The sequence below is a fragment of the Dromiciops gliroides genome, chromosome 1 (assembly GCF_019393635.1).
Source record: "Dromiciops gliroides isolate mDroGli1 chromosome 1, mDroGli1.pri, whole genome shotgun sequence".
Taxonomy (NCBI): domain Eukaryota; kingdom Metazoa; phylum Chordata; class Mammalia; order Microbiotheria; family Microbiotheriidae; genus Dromiciops; species Dromiciops gliroides.
The window spans coordinates 161,997,994-162,014,717 of NC_057861.1; the positions used below are offsets into that span (position 1 = coordinate 161,997,994).

General features: G+C 42.7%; 2 protein-coding genes across 3 annotated transcripts in view; one reads left to right on the top strand and one right to left on the bottom strand.

The window, feature by feature from the left end:
* The window catches only part of BPHL (biphenyl hydrolase like), a 55,383-nt gene extending 48,107 nt beyond the window's left edge, over positions 1-7,276 (top strand). For both annotated transcript variants that reach the window (XM_043962600.1, XM_043962593.1), the window contains one exon: positions 6,931-7,276. Coding sequence is in view for 1 of the 2 variants with exons in the window: in XM_043962593.1 (XP_043818528.1) it covers positions 6,931-7,018 (88 nt within the window). In the remaining variant the exon portion in view is untranslated. The remainder of the gene's footprint in view (positions 1-6,930) is intronic.
* A 1,190-nt stretch (positions 7,277-8,466) lies between these two features.
* Positions 8,467-12,975, bottom strand: LOC122725459 (tubulin beta-2A chain). The gene is made up of 4 exons (XM_043962582.1): positions 12,803-12,975; positions 11,351-11,459; positions 10,902-11,012; positions 8,467-9,731 (listed from the first exon to the last, which is right to left on the bottom strand). Exons 1-4 carry the CDS (start codon positions 12,857-12,859, stop codon positions 8,671-8,673), a joined length of 1,338 nt encoding a protein of 445 aa, XP_043818517.1. The 5' UTR covers positions 12,860-12,975; the 3' UTR covers positions 8,467-8,670.
* Positions 12,976-16,724: the final 3,749 nt, after the last annotated feature.

Here is a 16,724-nt window from a genome sequence, read left to right on the forward strand (position 1 = left end):
TATTACTAGAAACTTTGTTGTTGTTTCAGTCATGCCTGACTCTTCATGATCCCATTTGGGGTTTTCTTGGCAAACATACTGGAGTGGTTTGCCATTTTCTTCTCCAGCTCATTTTACAGATTGAGAAATTGAGGCAAACAGGGTTTAGTGACTTGCCCAGGATCACATAGCTAGTGTCAGGCCAAATTTGAACTCAGGAAGATTAGTTTTCCTGATTTCAGGCTCAGCACTCTATCCATTGCACAACCTAGCTGCCCCATTACTGGAAACTAGATTTCATCTAAGAATCTTTTCCTGGGGTGCTAGGTAGCACAGTGGATAAAGCACCAGCCCTGGATTGAGGAGGACCTGAGTTCAAATCCAGCCTCAGACACTTGGCATTTTGTGAGAATTGGAATGATACCCCCTGCTGGGAAAGATATTGCAGGGAAGCTCTGCCATGAGGAGAAAGCATGTGACTTGGAAACCATGTGACTTTAGCGTCCAGAAGTTACTGCCTATTAGTTGTGTCAGTCAAAGTTACCAGCCAGGGCAGGTAGGTGGAGCAGTGGATAAAGCACTGGCCCTGGATTCAGGAGGACCTGAGTTCAAATCCGGCTTCAGACACTTGACACTTACTAGCTGTGTGACCCTGGGCAAGTCACTTAACCCTCACTGCCCCACAAAAAACAAAGTTACCAGCCAATTAGCTTGGAGCTCTGTGTGTGTGTGTGTGGATAGCCCTGTTTCTGGTTTCACAGGAGGCTTCAGGGAGAAGCCGAGGAGGGAGTGGGCTTTTGGGGTCCTGACTTGGGCTTGGCGGCAGAGGCAGCAGGGGACAGGCAGAATAGGGATACTTTATCCATGTGTTTCTCTTTACTAACCCCTAATATACTTTAACAAATACTTAATGCCCAAAGATTGGTGCTATACGTTTTCTAATTTAAGGTGACCACTCATTAGATTTTAGACATCATAGCTAGAATTTTAGCCCCTTACAATTTACTAGCTGTGTGACCCTACGCAAGTCATTTAACCCTCATTGCCCTGCAAAAAATAAATAAATAAATAAATAAATAAATAATATGTAAATAAATAAATAAATAAAATAATCTTTTCCTTTCTTGTTCTCTCCTTGAACTCACTAAAACCTGGCTCCCTCCTGATGACACAGCCTTCCTGGCTGCTCTTCCTAACACAGGTTGACCTTTCACTCATTCACCCAGACTCCTTTGGTTATCATGGGGGTGTTGGATTCCTCCTTGCTCCCCATTGCCACTCCAGATTCTGCCTTTACCACTTTCGCTCAGTAATCCTTCCTTCTCTGAGGTTTATCCAATACATAATTACAGTTCATTATCAAAATTCTGGTAGCTGTTGTCTACAGACCTCTGAGAATCTCTCCTTCCTTCCTTAATAAGGTCAGTGCCTGGCTCACAATCTTATTCTTCTCCTTAATTCCTGCCCTCATACTAGGGGACTTCAATATACATATTGATACTCCTTCAAATGCCCTTACTTCCCAACTCTTCAATTTGCTCATTTTCCATGACCTGTCCCTCCACTCCACTACAGTTACACAGAGAGATGGTCATACCTTTGATCATAATAGCACCTTCAAGTGTTCTGCATCCATGTTCATGAACTTGGGAATTTCTTTTTTTTTTTTTGGCAGGGCAATGGGGGTTAAGTGACTTGCCCAGGGTCACACAGCTAGTAAGTGTCAAATGTCTGAGTCCGGATTTGAACTCAGGTACTCCTGAATCCAGGGCTGGTGCTTTATCCACTGCGCCACCTAGCCGCCCCCAGGAATTTCTTAATCTGATCATAATCTGTTGCAATTTCACCTCTCCCCTGCCTTGTAACTCCAAACCCCAGTCTTCATCTTCACCCTGACCTCCCTCATCCTTCAGTTCTTTCCCAGGCCATCACCCCTGTACTGACTATACCCTCTTCCCTTTCCATCTAGACCCCCTCTTCTCCTCTGTTCCTCATCTTGAATCACTCCAATGCCATCTTCCAGTATTTCTTCCTTCACCCTTGCTTCATATGAAGAGGTAGCCTTTCTCCATGTCAAGGCAAACCTCTCTACATGCACAAGTGATCCCATTCCATCTCATCTTCTCTAGCAGATTGTCCCCTGTGTTATTCTTACTCTCTCATTAATATCCAGTTGTTCCCTCTCTATTGGCTGCTTCACTGCTGCTTATAAACATGTTCATATCTCCCTGATTCTCAAGAAACCTCTACTTGATCTGTCCATCCTAGATCATTCTGGACCTCTATTTCCATTCCCTTTTGTGACTAAACTTGAGAATTCTGTCTATAATAGGTGCCTTCATTTCCTCCTTTCTCACTCTCTTCTTAACTCTCTATAGAATGATTTCTGATATCGTCATTCGACTTAAATTGCTCTCTCCAAAGCTACTAAAGATCTCTCAACTGCCAAATCTAATGACCTTTTCTCAGTCCTCATCCTTCTTGACTTCTCTTCAGCCCTTGACATTGTTGATCACCCTTTGCTCCTTGATAAATTCTTCTGTCTATGTTTTCATGATGCTGTTCTCTCTCTTGATTTTCTTACCTAACTGACCACTCCATCCTCTCCTTTAGTGGATCTTCATCCATGTCACCCTCACTAACCACCTCCTAGGTTCTGTCTTGGGTCCTCTTCTCTTTTCCCTCTATCCTATTTTATTTGGTGATCTCATGAGCTCCTATAGATTCAGTGATCATTTCTCTGTAGATGGCTCTCAGATCCATTTGACCAGCCCTAACAGCTCTCTTGACCTCAAATCTTGAATCTCTGCCTTTTAAACATCTTGAACTAGGTGTCCTGTTGATATCTTAAATTCAACATGTCGAAAACTGAATTAATTATCTTTCTCCCCAAACCATTTCCTCTTCTTAAATTCCCTATTATTGAGGGCACCATCATCCTCCCACTCACCCAGGCTTGCAATCTAGATGTCATCCTCTACTCCTCACTCACCCTCCATATCGAGTTAGTTAAGTTCTGTTGTTTCCCCCTTAATAACATCTCTTGTATAAGTCCCTGTCTTTCCTCTGACAGTGCCATCAACTTAATGTAGGTCCTCATCACCTCACATCACCTCACCTTGCCTGGACTAAACGCTCCCTCCCATATCCCTCCCCACTCCAATCCATTCTCCACTCACCTGTCAAATTCATCTTCCTAAAGTGCAGGTGTGACCATATCACTCCCCACCCCATTCAGTCACCTCCAGTGGCTCCCAGTTACTTCTACAATTAGATATAAAATCCTCTGTTTGAATTTGAAAGCTCTTCATAACCCAAACCCCTCTTACCTTTCCAATCTTCTTACACCTTACTTCCCTCCACACACTCTGTTTTCATAAATACTGACCTCTTTGCTGTTACTGGCCTAAGGAAGACTGAACATTTTCACTGACTCTCCCTTTTTCATCTCATCTTTGCCTCCTGGCTTTCTAGGTTTCCTTCATGTCTCAACCCAAGTCCCACTTTCTTCAAAAAGTCTTTGCCAATTCTCAATCTTAGTGCCTTCCTTCTAAGAAAGCTGCCCCCAATTTATTCTATGAGTCTTGTTTGTTCATAGTTGTTTAATGTCATCTCTCCCTTTAGACTATAAGCTACTTAAGAGCAGGGACTGGGTTTTTTTTTTTATCTTTATTTCTTTCTGTCCTCAATGTTTAGCACAGTGCTTGACACATAGTAGGAGCTTAACAAATGTTAGCTGATTGACTAGAGTGTGTGTGTCAAATATATGTACTCAAGTGAGTAAATACAGAATCATTTCTGGGAAAAGAACATTAATAATTGGGAGGGAAAGTAGAAGTAAATGAGGGTAAATGACCAGAAACCAAGGTAAACATCTAAATATGAAAAAAACTAGCATTTGAGAGGGACATCCAAGGAGAAGAGAAATGGAATGAGTTGAGTTTTTTTGGAGGAGTGGGAAACGGGGGATTTTTAGAAATAGAATTGAGGGAGTAAATTCCAAGCATCCTGGGATGAGGGAAGAGGCAGCCTCTACGAAGGCACAAGGATAGGAAATCTCAGGTCAAATTTTGGAAACTGTTAGTAGGCCAGTTTGTCTGAGTGTGTGAGGGGGAGTAATATGAATTCAGTCTGGAAAGTAGGTGGGAACCAGACTGTGAAGGGCTTGAAATGACAAACTGAGAAGTTAATTTTCTTTCTTTCCTTCAAATAGCAGTAGGGCGCTTCTGAAACATTTTAAGCAGGAGAGCGAAATGGTCAGACCTGTGCCTTAGAAAGTTATTTGGCAGCTATGTGAAGGGTGAGTTGGAGAGAGGAGAGTCTGAATGCAAGGAAACCAAGTAGGCTATTCTAATAGTTCAGGTAAGAACTGATGACCTGAACTAGGTTACTGTCTTTGTCAGCAGAGAGAAAGGGACATGTTGAGGGAGAATTGATGATTGATTTTGTGGGGAGGTGAGGGAGTGGGAAGCTTCAAGAATTATTCTGTGGTGATCATTTTAATACCTTCTCAAATTAATCAATATTTATTCAGTTTATTGTGATTTGATGGGTATCAGTGATTGTATTAGTATATTAGGCAGAATAGGATTAAGTTTAAGTTTGTTATGAGTTAGGAATAATTAATCCACCTTGTATTGATGATTATATTACTTGTATTTGACTTATCAGCTAGATTCATATTGTTAGTTAGAAATGTAATAAGAATGTAATTGCAGCACCTGTGCACGCGCGCGCGCACGCGCACACACACACACACACACAGAGTCTGACAGTAAGAAGAGAAGAGATTTTAGAGAGTAGTATCATAGATCATAGGCCATTTAGTTCAATCTGTGATACTAGGATAAGAGGGGGGGATAACAGGAGGAAGAGTTGGCAGAGTCCTAAACTTCTGAGAGGTAAAATAGAATGAGGATCTAGAAAAGGATTTCACATTTAAGTGATTGCTGGCAACACTGGAGAAAGCAGTTTCCAGAAAAACATGTTAAAAGACTGAGATGTGAACAAGTAGGGGCAATGAATATAAAAATAATGGTTTAAGAATGGCTAGGCATCTTTTAAAAGGAGCAAGGTGAGATTGAGAGACAGAAGATGGGATGGTCTCTCATGTTCCTTCCATTTAATTCTGGGATTGTGATTCTAAAATTATATTAAATATTTTTTGACCAAAGGAAGATGAGATGACTTAGATCTTCCAGTCTTTGAAGTCCAAGAAGCTTCTAAGTTCTGATTCTAGCTATCCCACCCTTCAACAGCAGAAGCCATTCATTAGCTCACCTTAATAAACATCTATTTATTTGAAGGACTGACTGCACAAACTCTCATCTAGCCTTAGACAAGTCACCATAGTTCCCGTTTTAGTCATTTCTTTCCTTCTAATCAGTTTTATGGCCAAAAAATTCCTTTGCTTAGTGATGTCTAACGAATACAGTGTTTACTTGGGGGAAGCACTAATAGGCATCTTACTAAGCATACTCTCAAAATCTTATCTACTCTATATTTCTATGAACCAAGTTATTCTATATTCACTGGAAAGCTGGTATAAATATAAGTATTAGATTTTTTCACCATACATCAAGATTTCTTAACCTGGGGTCTGTGAACTAACTTAAAAGAAAATGTATAACTATATTGAAATATAACTGGTTTCTTTTGTAATTCTATGAATTTGATGTTTAAAAACATTCTGGGGGGGGGCAGCTTGGTGGCACAATGGATAAAGCACCGGCCCTGGATTCAGGAGCACCTGAGTTCAAATCCAGCCTCAGACACTTGACACTTACTAGCTGTGTGACCTGGGCAAGTCACTTAACCCCAATTGCCCTGCAAAACAAAAACAAAAACAAACCCCATTCTTGGGAGTCCATAGGCTTCACCATTCTGACAGAGGAGTTCATGATATTAAAAAGTATGGTTTAAAAAAAATGTATGGTTAAGAACCCCTGCTATTTATTATTATTGTACAATAACAGTTTCTCCTCTACTTGGTGGGTTTGAATGCAGCATTTTATGGGCTCATTAGCTACTTCATGATAGTTGCAAAAGAATTAAAATTACAAACCACCCAAAGGGCAACAAAAAGATATATGATGGGTGTGAGCCGGTTGCAACATGTTACCAACCAAGACTTCCATGTAAGAAGTGATTTGGTATCCTTTCTCTTCTGTTATATAACCAAGAGTAGGAAAGGTCTTGAGAACACATTAGCACAACCTCTTTTTATAGATGAGGATGCTGAGCTCCAAAGTGAGACGTTGTTATGTCATACTAGTAGGCAAAGCTGAGATTCAAACCCATTTTTTTTTTTTACTGTATATCCGTTATACCATGCTGCCTCTAAGAATGTGAATGATAGAAGAGACTGGCCAGTCAGCAGAGTGAAACAATAGGTGGACCTGCTGAGGTCAACATCAGTACTCCCACATACTGTTTACAAACAGGATCATATGTCATATGTCTTGCCAGAAACCATCTAGTCCAATTTGTCTCTGAGCAGAATAAGAGGAAATGTATTGTGTAGAATATTTATGGGAAACTTATGAAGACTAAGAAAACAAAAGAATTTCAAAAAATGAAGTCATGGGGCATCTAGATGGTGCAGTGGGTAAAGCATCAGCCCTGGATTCAGGAGGACCTCAGTTCAAATCTGGCCTCAGACACTTGACACTAGCTCTGTGACCCTGGGCAAGTCATTTAACCCTCATTGCCCTGCGAAAGAAAGAAAGAGAGAGAGAGAGAGAGAGAGAGAGAGAGAGAGAGAGAGAGAGAGAAGCCATGGAGGGCTTTTGAAAGTACAGTCTGCTCTGATGGGCAAAGTACCCATGTTAATCAAAACAATGAAATCATGGTTCTTTCAGAGTATGTTATTATGAGAACTTGGATTTATGGATTTTTTACTGCTAAGTAAATTTTATTTTTTAAAAAATATTTCCTGTTTTCTTCTTCTAGGTTACATCTGATGCCAGAAGGCAAGCACAACCTGCATTTACGCTTTGCAGATGAATTCAACAAACTAGTAGAAGACTTCCTACAGTAAAAAAAAAAAAAATTGTCCAAAATCTTTCTGGGTTTTACATACATCCATCTTTTAATCATATTGCAAATCACTCTTCTTTTAGAAAAAATAAGAATTATCAAGATCAATCCTGTTTTTGAGAACACCCTAATTTTGTGGCAATAGCTACCCCCTCCCAAAAAAGTAAATCTTACCAATCAATTGTGAATTCCTTGCAAAGCCTCCATTTCTTCCTATAAAATCCCTTTAGTTCTAAATAAACTGTTGTAGGTTAGGTCATTTGTTTTTCATGTCTGGTGTATTACTGAATAAAACAAAATTCTTGAAATTATGCTCTTCCTTCTAAAAGCAGATAGTATCTCCTGTTGCTTCATTTACACTCACAAGAGCCCACAGAGAGAAAAGGAATATATTGTCCCACTTTCCAGTGGAAAAAGTTTGGAACAATAAGCAACTAGTTAAAGTTACTCATTCAGTTTATTAATAAGGCAAACTATAACTAGAGATGAAGGCATTTACCTCTGTCCCAATTCAGCACTTACTGCTCCTCCAGGCCAATTTTGATAGGCCCATGGATTTTAAAAAGGGAATCCTGATTTTTGTTACAAAGGGGGCAGGAAGCCTGTTACATAGTATACTCTTACAGCTGCCAGGATTTCCTTATTAAGTTCCAGTGTGAATAAAGGAGAAATGAGTCATAAAATGATAAATCGTATAAAGGCAAGGCTGTAGATACCCTTTTATGATCAGAGGTGAGTATAATAGCTACCTGTGAATGATCACTGGCATGTCACTTCTCTGGGCCTCAGTTTCATTATCTGTAAAATGTAGGGGTTGGATTGTTGGCCTGAGATCCCTTTCAGCTCAAAATCTTTGATTCTGTGATCCTCCTCCCAAGCCAAACTCTGTTATGTCTAAGTAGGTCTCATCACCAATTACAGGGAGGAACCTTCTGACAATTCACCCCACTCCTTTTCTTCTGAGCCCCTAATTTTTTCTGGGAAACCCAGGCACCATTGGAAATGTGATTTTTTTTCTCTTTGTTGAAGCAGGCTCTGGAGCTGTGCTAATGACCCTGACATTCACTTCCTGCTTCCACCCTGACCCACAGGGCCCAGCAGCAAGTTTATATGTCCCATTCCAGGCCTGTACAGAGGACAGAGCTGAGCCTACCATTGGTATTGCACTGCCCATGGTTAAGTAGTGGTTTTATAAAGTGGATTCCTCGACACCCCCCCCCCCCTCCCCGGGGTTGATGGAAGAGGGAAGGATGTAGAGAAGAGTAAATAAACACAAAATATACACAAGGTAAATTGGGGCTGGGGAGGACATTAACAACTGGAGGCTTCAGGAAAGACTTCCTGTAAGAGGTGATACCTGAGTTGAGGCTTGGAGGAAGCCAGAGATTATTTATTTAAATGTGTGAATAGAGGAAAAGGGAGTTACGAGATAATAAAGAATAGTCAAGATGAGGTTTCAGATACATGCCTTTTATGAGTATAGGTATTTTAACATAGATATTACCATAATTTTAAAGTGTTCCACATTATTACATCAACAGTTCACTTCTGACAGTGGCAAAACTGAGCACCATATAGTATACAAGTAGAAAGACCATGCGTAAGCACAATAGTATACAGTCCATTTAAGATGTATCATGTATTCAGATGTTCCTAAGCCTCATCCTCCCCTTCTTCCTCCTCAAATTCCCCTTGTTCATCAGCAGTGGCATCTTGGTACTGCTGATACTCAGACACCAGGTCATTCATGTTGCTCTCTGCCTCAGTGAACTCCATCTCATCCATGCCTTCACCCGTGTACCAGTGCAAGAAAGCCTTGCGACGGAACATGGCCGTGAACTGCTCAGAAATACGCTTGAACAGCTCCTGAATAGCCGTGCTATTGCCAATGAAGGTGGCAGACATCTTGAGGCCCCGGGGAGGAATGTCACACACGGCCGTCTTCACATTGTTGGGGATCCACTCCACAAAGTAGCTGCTGTTCTTGTTCTGCACATTGAGCATCTGCTCATCCACCTCCTTCATAGACATGCGGCCCCTGAAGATGGCAGCCACAGTCAGGTAGCGGCCATGGCGGGGGTCACAGGCAGCCATCATGTTTTTAGAATCGAACATCTGCTGGGTGAGTTCAGGCACCGTCAGAGCACGGTACTGCTGGCTACCACGGCTGGTCAGAGGGGCAAAACCTGGCATGAAGAAGTGCAAGCGGGGGAAGGGCACCATGTTCACTGCCAGTTTGCGCAGATCAGCATTCAGCTGGCCTGGGAACCTCAGACAGGTGGTGACTCCACTCATGGTGGCAGACACCAAGTGGTTGAGGTCACCATAAGTGGGTGTGGTCAGCTTCAGGGTTCTGAAGCAAATGTCATAGAGAGCTTCATTGTCGATGGAATAGGTCTCATCTGTGTTCTCCACCAACTGGTGGACAGAGAGGGTGGCGTTGTAGGGCTCAACCACAGTGTCTGACACCTTGGGGGAGGGCATCACACTGAAGGTATTCATGATTCTGTCTGGGTACTCTTCCCTGATCTTGCTGATGAGCAGGGTTCCCATTCCAGACCCAGTGCCACCTCCCAGGGAGTGGGTCAGCTGGAAGCCCTGGAGACAGTCACAGCTTTCTGACTCCTTCCTCACTACATCCAGGACAGAGTCTACTAATTCTGCTCCCTCTGTGTAGTGGCCTTTGGCCCAGTTATTTCCTGCACCACTCTGGCCTGGAAGGGGAAGGAGAAAGAGGCCAAATCAGATGTTGAAATATTCTTGAAAGGGGCATTTCCAGTTCTTCAATTTTGACCATATTGAAAAATACGGTACTAATTTCATAGATACAGATTCTCTGATTGACATTTCTTTAGATCAGAGCTGGGTATCCTTTGTTTTATGTGAATGTGGTGGTGGTATGAATTGAGATACCCCAAAAAGTATCTATTGGATTTTTATTTTGTTTTTAGAGAAAAAGGTTTAAGTCAATTATAAAATAGGGAATCTAACTTTATGGAGAGGGGAGCATGATTCCCAGAAAGGGAGAAAGGCAGACAGTAAGTAAATCAACTGTTTCTATGGTTTATATGATTATAATTCAATTTTCAAGGTTCTGGGGTTATAAAGCTCTTTAGAATTTATTGGGTTTATATAATAGAGCTGATATTGGATGCAGAGTAGATATTAGATATAAAATATAAATTAGAATTCATATGGTTTATATTATTAGAATTCAGCTTTCAAGGTGTTGGGGTTATAAAGCTAATTAGAATTTATAGGGTTGAGGGCGGCTAGGTGGCGCAGTGGATAAAGCACTGGCCCTGGATTCAGGAGTACCTGAGTTCAAATACGGCCTCAGACACTTGACACTTACTAGCTGTGTGACCCTGGGCAAGTCACTTAACCCCCATTGCCCCACAAAAAAAAGAAAAAAAAAGCATTTATAGGGTTTAAAAGGTTAACTATATAATACAGCTGATATTGGATGCCTAATAGATATTAGATTATATAATATAAATTAGAACTGATATGGTTTATATGGTTAGAATTCAGCTTTCAAGGTGCTGAGGTTATAAAGACTAATTCTAATCAGTTTTATATGGTTTATAATATTACTGCCTCTGAAATGTCAGCTGATTAATCAGTGCTTGCTGGCCTTTAGCAATCTTTTGTCTCTAAGCCTTTAAAGATTTTCTCTGATGTTAGCTTCTGCAGCTTAATGAGGGTAGGGGTGGAAATTTTTCTTTGATTAACAGAGACAGTAACCAAAGCAATGTTACCCCATAGGCTGGATGAAATCTGGTGAAGGAGTGGTTAGGCCTGTGAGGTTATGTGTCACACCTCAGCTTGGCTGTAAGAAAGACAGTGAATCATTTAACTGGTTCCAATTTATGATTACATACCAAAAACGAAGTTATCTGGCCTAAAGATCTGGCCAAATGGTCCAGATCTGACAGAGTCCATTGTGCCAGGTTCCAAATCCACCAGGATTGCCCGAGGTACGTATTTGTTACCTGAAAAAGGAACAAAAGCCAGTGTTAGACCTGTAGTCAATTTTTCAGTCACCAGAGGAGAGTGCTTAATGCAATTTCCTCATCAATACTGACTAGAGAAAATTCTAGCACTCAGAAAAAAAAAATTGGTAGGATTATTGTTTCTGCTTAAAAAAAAATCATCCCAATAAATCTACATAATCATGTCAGCTATATAACATTTACAGGATTTTAAAATGCTTCCTTATCAGCAATACTCATCATGATACAAGGAACTCATCTCTCATATTTCATTTCTATATTGTTCATTAGCCACAGTATGGAAAAATTAGAAAAGAAAAAGATACAAAAATAGTTACCAGCCGCTTCATTGTAGTATACGTTGATTCTCTCTAGCTGCAAATCACTGTCTCCATGGTAACTGCCAGTGGGGTCGATACCATGTTCATCACTGATGACCTCCCAAAACTGAAACAGATTTTTAATGAGTGGTGAGTTAAGACGGTATGAAAGACATTTCAATGTCACTAAAGATGGCTTCTTTTTTCTTTTTCCTACCACCTTCCTTGAACAGTGACCACTCTGGTCAGATAGTTAAAGACACTAGACAAGTAAGCACAAAATAGGGCATTTATTCCACCACCAGCAAGCAAAGCTATTGAGGTCCCTATAGAGCTGCAGAGCTTCAGCCATGTTATATTGAATATCTGAAAAAGAAAACAAAACAGGTATATGGCACGAAGCAGCAGTAAATTCATCATTTCCATTTTGAAGAAAGGAATGACGTTGTCTGTGCAGCAGTGAAGGCTAATGCTACTTTAGTCAGAAATGGAGAGGATCAACAGCATTCCCTATTGATAAAACAGCCTTAGTTTGACCTACAGCAGCCTGATGTCCAAGGTTCAAGGTCCCACTGTTCCATTGATCAATGGATCTTGGCACCAAACCCCACCCAATCCATCCAAGAAACATAATTTTTATGCCAGTGACCTACATACTGGTTTAAACACTGTCCACATAGAACAAATGCATGGGGGAAGGGCAGGCAGGAGGCTGGGGGGGAGGAGGGGAACTCTGAGACAATTTAGTGATTTCTTCAAGAAGGTTGTTAAATCTATTGTAAATTCACAGCAGGAAAGGGGTGAGGCTGAGGGTGAGCAATATGGCGGTTTTGAGAGACCACATCTTTGGCAGACACATACACTCATGCCAAGCCATAACACCACTCCCCTCGTTAATTCACAGGCACGATTATAATAATTACACTACCTTAGAAGGATGATCCAAGCTTTAGATATATCGACAACGTGCCCAAACTGAGTAAGGGAATTTGTCTAAAAATTTCTCTTTTAATATGTGAATCCTTAATATTAATTAATCAATCTTAATCTTAAACCTTAAACCATAAACCGTATTTACCACTGTCTGAATGCATGAGTTTTTTCACGGAATTTATACATGCGTATATGGGCAAACATAGATATCAAAATATGCACATATGAATTACATGAGCTTAACATGTCACTGGGTAAATAGTCCAACTCAACTTGCCCTTAGATATACGCACAAGCATATGTCCGCACGTCATCGGATGGCCGCGGAAGAAAATACAAAGGGCTTAAATAGGCTTGGGGTTTTTATTCTTTTTTTAAGCTCGAGCTCTGCCTCAGGGGAATTAAGGCGCAGGTTGAGCCGGGCCAGACCATCAGCGTGAAGGAATGCACAAACCCCCAAGTGGTTGGCAGTGCTTCTTGGGCTACAGCCCGCAGTGGCCGCCCGGCACCCACCTCCCTGACCGCCACCTGCCTCACCTTGGCTCCTATCTGGTTGCCGCACTGGCCAGCCTGGATGTGCACGATCTCCCGCATGGTGCCTGCTTGCGAAGGCGATTGTTCGTTTTCCCCGGCAGCCCTAGCTCGTGCCGATGCACTTGCTCTCCAGATCCCGAGGCTGCAGCTGAGAGCGGCCGAGCCCCAAGTGGAGCCTTTTATACGGGGGGCGGAGGAAACGCGCCTGCGCCCCGCCCCCTTCATTCACACGCTAGCCGCCAGCCAGCCTCGGTTCTTCCTCTCCGCCTCTGCGCGCAGCCCGCCCCGGCTGCCTTGGTGAGGTAATGCGCTAGCCGGGGAGGCGGTCGCGAGCCCCTCTCGGCGCAGGGCGGGTCTGGGTGCTGCATTGTCCCGGGCCCCGGGGAGAGGCGAGGGTGGGGCCGATTGGGGAGTCGGGGACGCAGAGAAAGAAATAAAGAATTTGGGGGGGGGTCGCTTTAGCCATTAGGGCGCACGAATTGGGGAGAGGGGTGTGGAGCTGCGTGCAGCATGGGCTGCATTGATGGGAGGGGTCTCGAGCTAGGCGTGGGCCGCAGCTGACTGCAGTAAAGGGCCTTCCCTGATTGCCCCTCCCCCTGGGGTTCCCCACCTCATCCTGGCCTGTTTCCTCCGCAAATAGCCTGGACCCTCCCCACCCGCCCCCAACCCCAGTGCCTTCAGTGTCCCCTCGGAACCTAGAGACTAGTCTGGTCCCCTGGGCCGGGAACCGCAGAGCCAGCCTGACTAGCTGGAAACGTGGTCCTTCCCGTCTCCCCGAAAGCCTCCTCTTCCACACCCCCTCCACTCCCACTTCCTCCTGCCTGCCCCTAGACGGGGCTCTGGGCCCCACCGAGGACCCAGAAGGGGTGGAATGCTGCAGGCAGCCGCGATTTGGTGCCATTGGGGCGAGAAGGCCACGAATTGCCCCGTGGGGGGGGGGGAGCGGGGGGGGGGGGACGGCGAGGAGATGGGTTTGAAGAAAAGACCGCAGTGAAGCGGGTGGGGAAACATAGGTGCCACCTCGCCGGCCTCCAGTCTAAGTCAGGCGGCCTGCGGGGAGGAGCTGAAGAGAGACTCCGGGTTGGAAGGAGAAAGGGTGTCTGTGTCGCTTTCCCCAGTAGAGGCGGAAAAGGAGGCCTTTGCAGGTGCTAGGGTTTGACACCCGGTTCTTGGGGTGTTCTTTTCACCTTGTAGGCTGAAGGGAGCCTTACTTAGCTGGAACTCTAGAACCCTGAGGGGCAGAGTCTGGAAAATTGGATCAGTGGGGGTGGGGGTGGGGGTGAAGGGTACATGTTTTAAATGTGGAGAGAAGAGGTGAGACTCCACAGCGACAATTGGAGGGGGGGGGGCGGGCAGCTTGGGTTCTTTAACAGGGCCCGGGCAGCTGAGCAAGACGACCTAACGATTGATCTGAGTCACCATTGACCACTCTGAACTAGTCTCTCTTCTCCTTGCGTCTATAACTATAAACTGTGGGTGACAGCTACCTCCTTAACAGTGTTTTGTGAGTAGAAAATGAGAGGGTATGTATGAAATAATAACTCAGCTTTTAAGGTCGAGCTTATAGTTCAAAAGATGCCATATAAAGGGCATTCTGATTCTCCCCCTACCCCACCCCTAGTTATTGGCATTCCCTCAGACTTGAAATTGCTCTAACTCTGTACTTGTTTACTTGAATACATGTGTCATCCAAATAGAATGCAATTTCCATGGAGGGAGAGACTATTTCATTTTTTGCCTTGTATCCCCCAGCAGTATTAGGCCCTTAATACATTTATTAAATTGAACTGCATGGTAGTGATTGTAAAAGCTATGATATTTCCATATGCTCATTTAAAGTGTACCAAGCACATAGTAAGTGATTAATAATTGCTTATTTGACAGACTTGATTATTCGTTCAACAAACTTTTTTTACTACAGAATACAAGGGAAATCGTGTGGGGAACAGCTTTTTTCGAGTAAGGAAGAGCTGGGTTCAAGTGGTGCTTCTGATACATCCTTCTTGTGCCCCAGGCAGATCTTTAAACCTTGTAAGTTTTTTGATGAGTTGCCAATCTGCAGTCAACAGGTGTTTCCACACTGAAGCTCCATACCTTAAGAAAATGCTCTTACTGAAAAAGAAGAAAGTCTCAAACACAGGGTATACAGAGATTTTTTTAAAAAAATCTGTCCTCAAGAAGTACAGGAAGGGATGTGACATGATAACTAATATTTATATATCACTTTAAGGTTCATACATTATCTTATTAGATCCTCATTACAAACTGTATGGAGTCAGTGCTATGGATGTTATTAATACCATTTTACAGATGAGGAAACTGAGGTTCAGAAAGAATGTGATTTTCTCATGGTTTGAACCTTCATCTTCCTCTTTTTGGGGGTGGGGGGGCAATGGGGGTTAAGTGACTTGCCCAGAGTTACACAGCTAGTAAGTGTCAAGTGTCTGAGGCCAGATTTGAACTCAAGTCCTCCTGAATCCAGGGTCAGTGCTTTATCTACTACTGTGCCACCTAGTTGCCCCTCATCTTCCTCTTTTTAATCTTAACACTATTTATTATATCACAGGTTCCTGATTCCAAATCAGGCCATTTTCTATTATATCCCCTTATCCCTTTAATGTACTCATATTAGTATAATAGGAAATGGATTTGTTACTTCACTGATCCTGGGAACTCCCTCTACCAGTGCAGGGCAGTCTCTTCCCAGCATTTCATTCTTAGAGAGAATCTGAGAGCACTAGTAATTTCAGTGCCGGGGATCATATAGTATGTATCAGAAGCAAAACTTGAACCTAGAGCTTCCGGTTTCTGAGCTCTCAATCCACAGCACTAGGCTGCTTCTCCTTGAGTATAACACAGAGTAGGAAAGTTGAAAGAACCAGGCAAAGTTCTTTCTGAACATCAGAGAGATTTCAAGGGGAGTGGGAGAATAAAAATCAGAAAATCTTCATGGAAAGAAATGGCCATCCCTGAGCTGAGCTCTGAAGGAAGACAGAGATTTAAAGTGGAAGGGGTTAGGCAGGAGTCCACTTATGCCAAGGAGATGATCCATGCCCAGAGACAGAAAAGAAGAGAGTGCAAATGGGGAATTGGTATGTGTCTCCTTTGACCAAAACATAGAGTAATTGAAGGGGAATAACCTGAAGGGCATTAAATGCAGGCTAAGAAGTTGACATTTTATCCTATAAGCAATAGGTTAAATAGGTCATGAGTTCTTTTTTTTTGGTGAGGCAGTTGGGGTTAAGTGACTTGCCCAGGGTCACACAGCTAGTAAGTGTTAAGTGTCTGAGGCTGGATATGAATTCAAGTCCTCCTGAATCCAGGGCCAATACTCTATCCACTGCACCACCTAGCTGCCCCTACGTCATGAGTTCTTAATTTTTTCATTTTGTTTTGTGTCACCGATCCCTTTGGTGATCTGATGAAAAAGCCTAATACTTATGTGGTTTGTTGCCTACGTTTATTGTGGAAGGAAATGGTAAATTTCAATAGAGGGTAGTGAAAATAGAAATATATACTTTTCCCCATCCAACTTAATAAATGCCCTGAAATCTTGACCAATTGTTTTAAGAACCTCTGATTTAGGTGAATTACAGATACTAGGATAGTGAAAACAATTGGCAGAGTGGTCTTTGATAAATCATGGAAAATGGGTAAAGACCTCCAGTTTTGAAGTACAAATGTCCCAGTTTTCAAAACTGGGAAAAGGGTGGAGTCTACAAATTACAAGCTGGTGAACTTGACTTTGATTCCTTGTAAAATTATAAAACATATTAAAACAATGGTTTGTGCATATTTAGAAGTGGGAATTATGATCACAAGGGACCAGCCTGGTTTCAATAAGAACAGGACCTGCAAAATGAACCTTACTTCCTTTTTAAATTAAAAACATTTTTTTTTTACAGAGTTACTAGTCTGGTAGATC

Coding starts and splice junctions, on each gene's coding strand:
- LOC122725459 (XM_043962582.1), bottom strand. CDS start 12,859: ATGCGGGAGATCGTGCACATCCAGGCTGGCCAGTGCGGCAACCAGATA. Junction 11,460..12,802: donor GCAACCAGATAGGAGCCAAG/GTGAGGCAGGTG, acceptor AATCTGTTTCAG/TTTTGGGAGGTCATCAGTGA. Junction 11,013..11,350: donor ATACTACAATGAAGCGGCTG/GTAACTATTTTT, acceptor TTCCTTTTTCAG/GTAACAAATACGTACCTCGG.